The sequence below is a fragment of the Oxyura jamaicensis genome, chromosome Z (genome assembly GCF_011077185.1).
Source record: "Oxyura jamaicensis isolate SHBP4307 breed ruddy duck chromosome Z, BPBGC_Ojam_1.0, whole genome shotgun sequence".
Classification (NCBI taxonomy): Eukaryota; Metazoa; Chordata; class Aves; order Anseriformes; family Anatidae; genus Oxyura; species Oxyura jamaicensis.
In genome coordinates this window covers 13,751,688-13,763,810 of record NC_048926.1, presented here as the reverse complement: position 1 = coordinate 13,763,810, position 12,123 = coordinate 13,751,688, and the positions used below count along the sequence as shown (strand labels likewise).

Below are 12,123 nucleotides of genomic sequence, written 5' to 3'. Positions count from 1 at the left end.
TTGAGGCTGTGGTCCATGGAACTATTACAATACGCACTAAGTACATTTATTTTCATGCCAGTGTTTTGGACTTAGCGGGACAGAACCATTAGCCGGTACAAAAAGGTACATAACTTTGGCATGTTGAAAACACTGTTGGAGGGGGCACAAAGCAAAACACTTGATAGGTGCAATGAGCAAGTTACATGAGGTTTTTATCTATCCGTAAGTGCTGTTAGAACTAACAAAATTAGTTAAGAATTAGTGGTGGGTGGGGAAAATGATGCCGTATAGAAAATAAATAAAATTAGATGTTCACGAAAGGACTAAACTAAAATGAGAAGATGAGCATCTTTGTTTTTAAGAGTTCTGCTTAATGTACCATTTAAATACACCTAGCAATGAATGTCACTTGAAGAAGGGTGGGAAACAGATATTGGCAATGTAGTTCCTTTCCTATGTAAACTTAAACAGAATTTTCCGTATCATTGTATCTACTTACAATTTATTCTGCAAAAGCAAGGTTTTGATTTTGTTCAATTTTGAGCAATGATGATGAGCAGTGCTTAATATTCTTCCCAGTATAAAGTATACAGACAGTGTTTGTAAGGGTAAATACTTGTTAGATTTTTAGTTAGTTTCTGTTTAGGTGGTAGTTTACCACCACCAGTAAGTACTCATATATGTTAGGAAAGAGTTTCAGACTGCTGCTAATAAAGCTGAATGACTTCTTCTCTACTCCTTATCCCCTTGACATGTTGGTGACTGGGGGACTGGTTGCCCTAAAGCATTTCCAAGTCCTTGATAAGCAGTCTTCTGACTTCTCTTAATTAAAGGCTACTTCTCTAATCTATTTACAAATAAATAATGCAGAATTGTTCTGCAGTCGTATAGCTGAAATTAAGTGTCATATTAGACTCATTTTTGTGCTTTGGGTTTGAAGGTTTGAAAGAGTTGCATATACTTTCAGCTGTTGCTAAATTGCAGCTACTTTGTAAACTTTATTGCTTATCTTTTACTTCCTCAGAAAAGAAAGTCCACATATCAGAACTACAATTCCTTTTTAATTTTCTTGAAGTAGGAAAAAGGCTGTTGAAGATAGTCTGGTGTATGTTAAATTAGGATTTTTCATTTCTATCTGGGGTTGAGGGTGATGGGGGTGAGGTTAGATGTATAAATGACAAGCCTAAACAACTGTTGATGAGCCTGTCTGAACAAAAGTGTTTTTACTCACTGTCTTCTCACACTATTTTTCTTACACTCTGCCAACCAATTTTTACAGTTCATAAGATGTCAATAGAAATGCTAAAGCAGCAGTGGTGGCCTTAGGCAGTCCAACAACATGGCAAAAATAGACTGATTGTAGGATATGACATATTGTCATGACTAGTTAATGCACGATTGCCTAGTTTCATTTTGGCTGGGAAGCTGTCCGGTGGAAAGAGAGCTGAAGATATTGGTCAGTAGCTGACTGAATAGGAGTAAGCAGTGTGGACAGGTGGCCAAGAAGGCCAACAACATCCTGGTTTGAATCAGAAATAGTGTGGCCAGCAGGACTTGGGAGGTGATTGTCCCCCTGTACTTTGCTCTGGTGAGGCCTCACCTTGAGTACTGTGTTCAGTTTTGGGCTGGAGTGTGAGGTGCTGGAGTGTGCCCAGAGAAGGGCAAAAAAGCTGGTTAAGGGTCTAGAGAACAAGTCTTATGAGGGGTGGCTGAGGGAGCTGGGGTTTAGCGTGGAGGACAGACAGGAGGCTCAGGCTCACTCTCTACAACTACTTCAAAGGAGGCTGTAGCAGGATGGGGGTCAGTCTCTTTTCCCGAGCAACAAGTAATAAGACAAGAGGAAATGGCCTCAGGTTGCACAAGGGGAGTTTTGGATGTTTGGGGAAAAAAAAAATCTTCACTGAAAGGCTTGGGAGGGAGGCATCAGAACAGGCCGCAGGGGAAGCAATTGTGTCGCTCTACCTGGAGGTATTGAAAAGACATGTAGATGTGGTGCTTAGGGACATGGTTTATTGGTAGACTTGGCAGTGAGTGCTAGTTTTAACAGTTGGACTTGAGGATGTGGGAGGTCTTTTCCAACCTGTATGGTTCTATGTGGTTCTCAGTTAAAATGGAAAGGTAGAGTAAAATGGGTTATATAATAACTTTGTTTTATGATCTTCTCTGCTTATAGCCACTGCTAAGAAAAATGGAAAATCAAAAATATTTCAATTAACTCTAGATTATTAAATTGGCCTGGATCATCTCCATATTTGGCTCAAATAATCTTTCACTGATGATTTCAGCATAATGAGTATTAAAAACAATTTCCTAAAATGTAATGTCATCCTTTGAAGAACTTGTTCTGACTGAGCATAAACCTAAGTACAGTTTGAATTTGAACCATCATGCTAATAAAATGGTTTTAGTAATAAATGGGTATAGTGTTTGGTAAATGCTATAACTTCAGACCAGTAATATTCACTAGCTGTACAAACACTGAACTTCTCACTGAGGACAAACTGGTGATACTGTGGTGGCTTAGATTTGAATGCATACCTATTTCAAAAGGAGAGGACAAAATGCAGATATGTTGCAATCAGTATTAGCCATTTGAGTTCTTGGAAGTGCTTTGTCCGAGTGCTTTGGCACTTGGATCTAATACCTAAATTAATATTTTAGGTAAATGAGGAAACTAGGATCTTTGCCACCATTGTAAAAGAGAACAATACCAGTACTTCTTAAAGAAGAGACTATTGTTCTTTTCTTGAGAGGTTAAAACATGGCAAGCAGTAGATCGCTCCTTTTGAGATTGGCTTTGACTTAACAACTGCAATTGTAAGTCTGCAGTTTTGTGCTCAAAAATAACAGTTCAGAAAAAAAAGCGTTCAGAAATTGCTACAGCTTATGGGCATAAACTCAATCTTTGTAATGAGTTTTCAGAAGTAGCAAAAAAAAAAAAGAACAAACAAACATAAATCCTGTGGAATGGATGGCAGGTCAGGGTAAATGGCAGCTATGGGACCCTTACCATTTGCAACTACTTCTCATTTTTTTTCTACGCCTGTGCGGCTGTGGTGAATGAAACATGACAGTGGAGCATCAGTGTCTAGCTTTACTTCAAAACTGTTACCCAACCTGTATTTTTGGATGCAAATGTTTTATGTGCTTTGACTTCAGTCTCTTTTGTCTGCTAAGGTTACCAGTTGCCTAACCAGTGATTTTTCCAAAAAGAGCCTAAAGGTAGCAAAAGGAGCAATCTGAAACATAGCTTCTGAAAGTAGAGTTGAAAAATTGACCAGTGGGCAACTTAGGCAGTTGCGCAACTGCCTATCTACTAAGAGAGGCCAAAAGCTTGTGTGTCTGGTGTGTATGCAGGAACTGAATACTGTCAGCAAAAATTTTCAGGGAAATCTGAAGTTGGTACACTTCCCTCCCCTTTCAATGAATGAAATTCCTTGTGTTACTTCAGAAGCATTACCAAATATCTTAGGTTTTAAATAGTAATTGTTAAAGAGTTATTAGTAATAGATGCCTTCTTTTATTTTCAGCTTCTTTGTAATACTGGCCATGCTGAAGAAAAGCTAGGTTTTACGTATGACAGCATCATAATATGGTAAGTAATAAGGAACACTAGGATAATACTTAGTGTACTTTGGTAATAGTAGGGTACTTTTCATTGTTGTAGGTACAATTAAATCAGTTGTATTCGTACTTTTGAAACCAGAATTTTGTATTTCCAGTATGTTTAAAATGTCATAATGCAAATGTCTACCTTACAAATACTTAATGAGTAAAATCAGAAATACATTATACAGTTTCAGGACGAGGGGGGAAAAACTCCAAATGAAAGTGTAGATTTCTCTATTATGTGTTCTCAGAAATGTAAAAAATGTAACATCTCAGTGCTTGCAGAAAGGACTTGTGTAAAAATGTTATCTTAAACAATTTGGAGCATACTCTTATTGTAGTTGAACTAAGATTTAAAGATTTAACTTTTTGTTAGTTACTGCGTGTGTGTATGCATTGTGGGACTGCTTTCCTTTCTCCTAGAACATTACATATATACTTTCAAATGCAATTTCCCTATATTTTGTCTCAATTTCTGACAGTCAGAAGAACTACATGACCATTTCCAGAACGTGTTTTTGTGCAGACATAAGTAAATTGGTCCTTAGGCTCAGCTTTGCTGGTAGAAAAAAAAAATAAGTTTTAGGATTTAATGTTTTAATATTTCAATATTCTGTTTGTGGTTTATTTTGCTACAGAGCTTAGAGCTATTCTGAGAAATTTTCAAGTGCTGAATTTTTAAATTATTTTAGGAAGCGACCTTGAGTTAGGCTAAGTATATATATTCCTTTGGAAATAATGTGTAATTTTATAATTTGCTCTTCTGATTTTCTCAACATTATCCTAGATTTTTATATACAAATCTTCTTGTAGTTCAGAACAAACTTGTTTCTCTTTGAAGATGAGAACAGTTATTTGGATGCAGGAAATAGTGTACAAATTTCTTCATTTGGAGTATGAATTGTTAACTTCAAAGCATTACACTGTAAGGGAATCAGTGATTTCAAGAAGAATTACAGTTACTATAAAGCTTTGGGTTTTGCAGTCAGTAATCTTGATGGACAATTTAGCCAAACTAATGACAGTCGTAGTCTGCACTTTTCTGACACACTAGTATGCAGTAATTGCAATTATTCTTGAGTTAAAAGATCTGTTTTTTTAGAGCTCATTCTCTTTTTACTCCAGGTACCTGATTATAGTTTCTTCTTGCCAGCAGCTGGAGATAATAGTGACACATTTTGTTGTCATTCCCAGTGTAGATTGGTCTTGCCGGTTCCCAGAGCACCATACCATTGACAGCTGAGAGGAAGCCTTGAGCCATGAAGAAAATGGAGTGTTGGTAGGCCTCAGAAACTTTTGAGGTCTCTTAGTAATGTGCCAAGAGGCTTTAGCCATACAAAATTCACAATATATACAAGTATCTGACTGGATGGATCATAGATCTGTCAAAACCACTGTAGTGAGCAGATGAGATGATTTAAAAGTTTAAGAATGAACCTGTAGTAGTAGGTTCCTGTAGTACCTAATAGTTAGAGAATATTCTTTCTAATTCCATCCTCTGTTAATTTTTCCAGATTTTTAGCAGTATTAAATTTTCAGCCCTAATGCTGTCTTAGGTGACACTTCTCATTTCTGTAGTGACACTGAAAATACTTGAACAAGTTTACTGTTTTTCTTGCATCATAATATATTTTCAGCTTTTCGACACAGATGCACACAGTGTACAGATCAAAGTCATTTTCTTGATCTGGTGGCTGTCTTATAATTCTGTGCATTAACTCACATTTAACAATCTTCAGTTTTCTTCATGTTGTCAGTTTTGCATAGGCATAATTTTTAAATTCCATTGAAGATTCTTATAGCCCCATCCTAAAGTCCCCTGTAATCCCCCCATCCTTTTTTCAAATTACAAATTGTATGTTAAGTACTGTCTACCAAAGGAGATTGTGAACTTGATACTTAAATGGATAAAAATCAGGATAAAATTTGTCAGGATAAAAATCTTCCATTTATTCATCTCTGCTCTTCGCATCTTTTTTTCATCTTTTCAGATTTTGATTTGTGTGACTACTTTTCATCACCCTGTAATACAATCATCCTTTAATACAATCTTCAGCTACACCTTATGTGAAAGTTTTGGCTTATTACTATGTTAGGAAAGTGTTTCCTTTTTAGTACACTGTTGTAATAACTCTTTCCAACTCTTTCAAAAGATAAGCAGAATGTAGTTCTCATAAACTATTCCGGTTGTTTCACATAGTTAGCTTTTTTTTTTAAAGGATATCTGATAAACAGTCATCTGGATGAGCTTCGGAATCCTTTTTGTTCAAAGGCTAGCAAATATATCAAGATAGTTCATATTAATGTTCTTTCCAGACTCTTAGCTGTGAACCTTGATGGGCCAGTGGTAATATTGAAGATGGATTTCCTCCATTCTTCCACCATTTTCACTTCCTAGTCTGATATTTAATCTATTAAAAAAGACTTTAAGATAGGAATTTCCGCACTCATCTCCAAAACAATGACTTAACATGAAGAAAACATTTGTTTGTTTCATACTTCTGTCTTTTAATCGCTTTATTCTTTGTTATGTGATTCATTTTAAAAAAAGCTTTCTGCTTGTGGAGTTCAGCCTGAGAAGCCAGAACCTATGTTCACGTGTACAAACACACATGTCTATCTTTGTCTAAAGATTGTTTTCTATGCTATTCAGAAAGGGTTTTGCTCTCAAATATAAAAGTAAATGTACTTTTCTTGATGAAGGGGAAAAAAATCCAGATGCTGTATTTGGCTATCCTAATAATAAATGTCATAGCCACATCATTGTTTTCATGGGAAATGGGTACCTTCTGTCTTAGAATCTCCACTGAAGTGTCTTAAACTGGAATATCCAAACCAATTACAAATAGCGAGGTAAAGTCCAAATAAAAAAATACTGTTGAGAAGAAGTGAGTCTTATGCTCATCTCTGACTTCGATCTCTACCAATCTGCAGCACTAGAAACAAAATATGATTCATGATCTAAAGAATACCTGTTATCTGCTCAAAGCAGATGAAGGGTTATTTATCTTTCCTTTTGTCTGCTTTTCTTGAAGGACTTGGAAATAACTCAGCTTTTGTAAAAGAAGTTTTCCTAACCTCGTGTTTTTCTACTAGATCAGCATAAAGCTTTCTTATGAAGATTCATATTACAACGCTGATGGTCCTCCTTAGTGCTGAAAGCAATCATCAGTTAATCTGTATTTGCATATCGTATTGCGGCCTTTCTTCTTGGTCTAGACATCACCTGAAAGTAGATTCCTTTTATAGTGACTCCTACATGGACTAATTCATCTTCAGAAAGATTCAGAAGATCTTGGTCTTGGAATGGTTTATTACCATGCATGACCATCTTAGAATAAGAACAAGAGAAAAATTTATTTGTATAGTTGAAATTCAGTCTCACTGGCTGCAGTGTTTACATTCTCAGATGTATACTGAAGCAATCCTCCTAAAATATGTGGCTAAGAGTTTTTTCTTCCCTTGTATTTAAGGAAGACAGGAAAATCTTTTGAGAAATTTCAGAAGGACAGCGTGATACTTTGTTTTCAGACTCCATTTCTGGAGGTCTTCAAGATCTCCTTTTTTCACATTTTCCTTTTTTTTAAAAAAAAAAAAACTTTCTGGTGGATTTAGGAATAAACATTATCATGTTAGGTTTAGGAGAGCTCATTGGTGTGCAAGCTAAACACTTTCAAAATCTGTCTAAAGAAATACATTTCAATTATATTTTGAAATGAAATGTGTAGAAATGTATGCTGTGTAGCGCTGCTTGAGTTACGTATTTTGCATTGACGTTCATATTTCATGTAAGCATACTGATGTCATAATATCTTTAGAGAGCAATGCATATAATAAAGGTTCAAATTTCATAGGATGGAATGGCTTGGGTTGGAAGGGACCTCAAAGATCATCTAATTCCAACCCCCCTGCCATAGGCAGGGATGAATTTTGTCTCAGGTGTCAAGACATTATTCTGAAGATCCAATCCATGCATATGGATTAACACTGCAGCAGAGTAGGAAGTGCTTTCTGTCTGTTAAACTTCCTGAAAATTTTAACTAATCTGGAATATTTTTTCAGGACTAATATTGTGCTCAAGTGTTTGTCAAATAAGTCATGTAGAGGTCTCAGTCATATTTTGTTTCAGGGGTATACAGACTGTTCTAAAACAACAAAAAAAATCTGACTTTGTTCAGATTAATGTATTGTCTACATCTGCTGGCAAGGTGAGGGTTTGTCTTCTAGACTGTACAGGTCTCAAAGAAAATTAATACGGGATATTTCTGTTCAAAAATCCGACTTTAAACGAGTTGATAGTATCTGCATCTCAAATGGTGAAGTGTACCCGCTGCTATATAATTGTTTGCCCCCTTTGTTTTCTTCATTGTAGTCTGCGGTTAGCTTTACTAAATGAAGCGAAAGAGGTGCGAGCAGCAGGATTGCGAGCCCTCCGCTATCTCATTCGAGACTCCAGTATTCTCCAGAAGGTGCTAAAGTTGAAAGTGGATTACTTGATAGCCAGGTAATTTTCCCTTCTTGATGTAAATTGTAAAATTGTACTTTTTTTGTTGTTGTTGAGAGAGGTGAGAAAACATGGTTTCATATCCTCTTATATTCTTCATATATACTTCTATAAAAGTGTTTTTTTCAGTGTGAATAACATACTTCTTTAAAAGTTGGATAATACATCACACCAGCTAATCCAAATAAAATGCTATCCTAGTTCATACTCTCCTAAGAATAATCGAAAAAATTAGATATATTAAATACGTTTTTGTATCATAAATGCCATTAATTGTAAATTAGTCCACGGTATTACTAGCAAATTGAAACCATAGTAATTTTCATGTCTCTAGTTTTGTGGAATTTGTTCCAATTCTTAGTATCATCATACTGCTTTAGGGCCTCTAGTACAAAGTCAGGACAAAAAAGTAGTTCATGCCCAAGAATTTATAATCTAAGTATAAACCATGACCCAACACAAAGATACCAAAGGGCAAACTAACAATGAGATAATAAGGCCAGTGTGGTGACTAGATTTAATTATAATTTCTAGTGCTTCCTTTGTTAAAATTATCAGATCTAATGTTCCAATATGTATATGTTTGTTTTTGTATATACACACATGCTCAGTTTTAGTGTGATGATAAATTTTCTTGGCAAAGGGATTTTTCTGAAAGCATATAAAAAAAAAATTACAAATGCTTTTGTTTAGTCTTATTTGAAATGACACGTGCAGGTAGCTCAGAATTGTTGAAACTGTTATGATTTGTCATTATATGTTTGAGAGCATTCTAGTGATTTACTTGTAATGAGGATAACTGAAAATAATATAAACTGAATATAATTGTCTAACCATGAATATGTTTACTGAAAGGCGGATTTTTAAACAGTCATTCATAATAATTTATCTTCTGTTTATTCAGTTATATGAATATTATTAATGTGAGATGTTAACAGTTAAGGTGAAAGTTACTTTTGATATAAACAAAAGTGTTTTTAACTTATTTTAGGTGCATTGACATACAGCAGAGTAATGAAGTAGAAAGAACACAAGCACTTCGATTAGTCAGAAAGGTAAACTAAGTATATATGGTTTTACCAGCTCTCTTTAGTCAGCTGTGTTGACTCCAGGTTTTCTCCATTAGCAGATCTTTTTCACAGCCTCTCATTTTATCATGTGAGAAGAAACTATAGCTGTTAATTAAAAAAAAATGCTGAGACTGATTTTGATTTTAATCTCTTATGACTGAGAATCTTGAGTGGTTTACAGAAATTTTTGTGATTTTTTTCCTTTGATAGACATAAAACTGAGTAAGATTTGGAAACAATTTATCAAATGATGAGTGCAAGGGTTATAAAGGTATTGTTAAGTTTCTTCTTATGATTTAACCTGATTTTATAATATCTTTAAGCATCTGTGAATGAAGGATTCAAGATTTTTCTGACACTCAAGAAATAAGGCAAATTGCCATTGTTGGAATAATCAGATCAAGTAACGCTTCTGGACTTACTGCTTTATGTTAGAGGTTAATGTGATCCATAGTTTTCTCAGTTACACAGTAAAACATACTTAGTCTTTGGTTACTGTAAGCTGATCCCTGAGAAAATAGCATATTACTGTTACTGAAGCTATTTTCATAGGTAATACAGTACTCTGCCTTTGTACTGGACTTTTCTATTCTTGCTGTTATTTGTCTTGCTCATATTTTTCTACTGAACACCTTAAAAAAAAGTTAATGAAGACTCAGGTAAGTTTTGAATTATTTGGAAGAGTTGTTACTGAGCATAGTGTTAATTAGTTTGTGTGTATGTGTACATATGTATATGTTTAGGTCAAAAATATGGAGCCTTGATACGCAATTTCTTCTGTCTTTCAGAAGAGACAATATGCTTGTTTGGCACAATTATTAAAAGTTCTAAAGTTTTTTAAAAAAGGGGGGGCAAAAAAATGTATCATCTGTGTAAGTTGCAGAGGTCCTTCAGGAAGTCTGTTTATAAATGTTCTTTGGTTTAAAGAGAACTTCAGTGTCAGGCTATAACTACTTAAATCTGAAGACGGAATGGAAACACGTTTATGATGAATTGTTTTTATTTGGCTCAGACCTGGTTGTTTGACACCAGGATCCATAAAAGATTGTATGAAGGTATGGGAGAGGAGAATGAACAGCAAATATTACAGTCAGGCAGAATTAATTAATTTACACAGAAGATGCTGTTAACTAGTGAGCTGTGGAAGATCTGAACTGGGTCTTGTCAGCACCTCAGAACTATACTTTTGCATTCTAAAGTATAGACACAATTCTTTACTCAATTTAGTAGCAAAAATGCTTGAGAATAGTATAGATACAGAATTTTAAAACATTTTTTGTTTCTTTTTTCTCATCCTTTTCATAAAGAACAGCAAAATGTAAAATACTGGTCCTGTTTTCTCCTTAAATGGAGAAAAAATGCTAAATATGTTTTTTAAAAAAGTGCAGGTTAAGGTAGTGGAACGAGAGAAGGAAAACAACTTTAAACTTTTAAAATTTAGTTTCTGATTTTTATTTTTGAGGGCTTTGAGTGCTTATATTCGTTATGGACTGTACTTTTGTTGGTAATGTTTTGTCCTGTCAGCGGTGTTTCCTAGTGAGAGCTTAGTAATGTAAATGCCTTTAGCCATGAGAACAATGATGCTTCAGGAAGCATTTCTCTATCTAATAGAATCATGGTCAAACTGTAAATTTTTAAAAATAATTTAAGAGGCAGGATGTTTTGAAGCAGAAGTGAGGGTGAGGTATATGAACCACCTTCCTTCTATTCTTTTTTATTAATGAATCTTTAAAGACTTACTTCACTGTCTTTGTTACAGACTTCATCATACACGCTTATATATATATATAAGCATATATTATACCTTGCATCTCTTGCACTTTGTCTTTAAAATTGTATTTAAGTGCATAGAGCAGAATGAAAACAAACGCAAAACTTATGTTTACTAAAGCACCTGAAATTGAGTATCAATCTTTCTCCTTCATCTCTTAAAACCAAAAAAACCCTCCCACAGTAAAACATCCTTAAGATGCTCCTTGTGTCCTCATGCTAATTACATGTAAATGTCAGTAGAAAGAGTGGATTAGTACACCCATTCTATTGCTAATTATTTTTCTTCAATACTTTTTGCTGTTGTAAAAATGAAAGACTGTGTGGGTGGGGAAGAGTATGGGTTTTCTTTAGAGTCCTATCTTAAGGCTTCCTGTTTTGTGGGTAATAACTTTATGTTTGACAAGAAGTTTCTCAAAAACATGTCTTAAAAATAAACTTGTTAAAGTGTCAAATATTTGTCATAATGGTTTGTCTCTTCTCACTTGAACATTGCAAAGGAGGAGGAATGTTTAATCTCCTTTGGCTTGAGCAAGTCTGTAAGACATCTAAGGGAGCTGTAAAATGAGTGTAAGACAAAACAATTTTGGGAAAGTAATGCAGATATGCCTAGCTTTGTTGGAAATGAAATGATATTAAATAAAACCTTTAGAAAACAAGCTTGCAAATGTGTTTAGATGCAAGCATTTTGGAGCATTTTTTTGACATCTTACTTTTTTATTAGTAGAAAATATGATGTGGTTGGGTAGGCTATAACATTATGTTGTTCCCTTTTAAAACAGTCAGATAAAAAATGAAATATTTCCCCTTGGTAATATGTCTGTTTAACTTCAGTAAATATTCATGTTCCATAGTATGCAGGAGATATGCATATTTAATTTTATCAAACTGAAAAATGTGAGGAAATATCTACTTAAGACTTTGAATACAAAGACTATTTGGGCTAGGGAGTTTTTTTATTATTATTATTGTGTTCATATAGTCTTGCTCCTTAATCTTGTTTAAATTCTGATTATCTTAAACTAGCAGCTGAAGTTCTCCATGGCACAGTTCTTCAGTAGTGCAAAGGAACATTGACTCCTTTATTACATCCCAAATTTATTGTGTTTTTTTTTCTTGCTTTAATGACTGTTGATTTATGAAAACAGGTCTTAAACTAAAAAGCAAAGATGAAAACAGATGTTTAAG

At 34.5% G+C, this 12,123-nt stretch overlaps 1 protein-coding gene across 4 annotated transcripts in view; it reads left to right on the top strand.

The window, feature by feature from the left end:
* RICTOR (RPTOR independent companion of MTOR complex 2) overlaps positions 1-12,123 on the top strand; it is a 78,308-nt gene that overhangs the window by 22,806 nt on the left and 43,379 nt on the right. For all 4 annotated transcript variants that reach the window (XM_035309127.1, XM_035309124.1, XM_035309125.1 and 1 more), the window contains 3 exons: positions 3,513-3,577; positions 7,964-8,095; positions 9,087-9,150. In XM_035309127.1, coding sequence (XP_035165018.1) covers positions 3,513-3,577; positions 7,964-8,095; positions 9,087-9,150 — 261 coding nt within the window. The remainder of the gene's footprint in view (positions 1-3,512; positions 3,578-7,963; positions 8,096-9,086; positions 9,151-12,123) is intronic.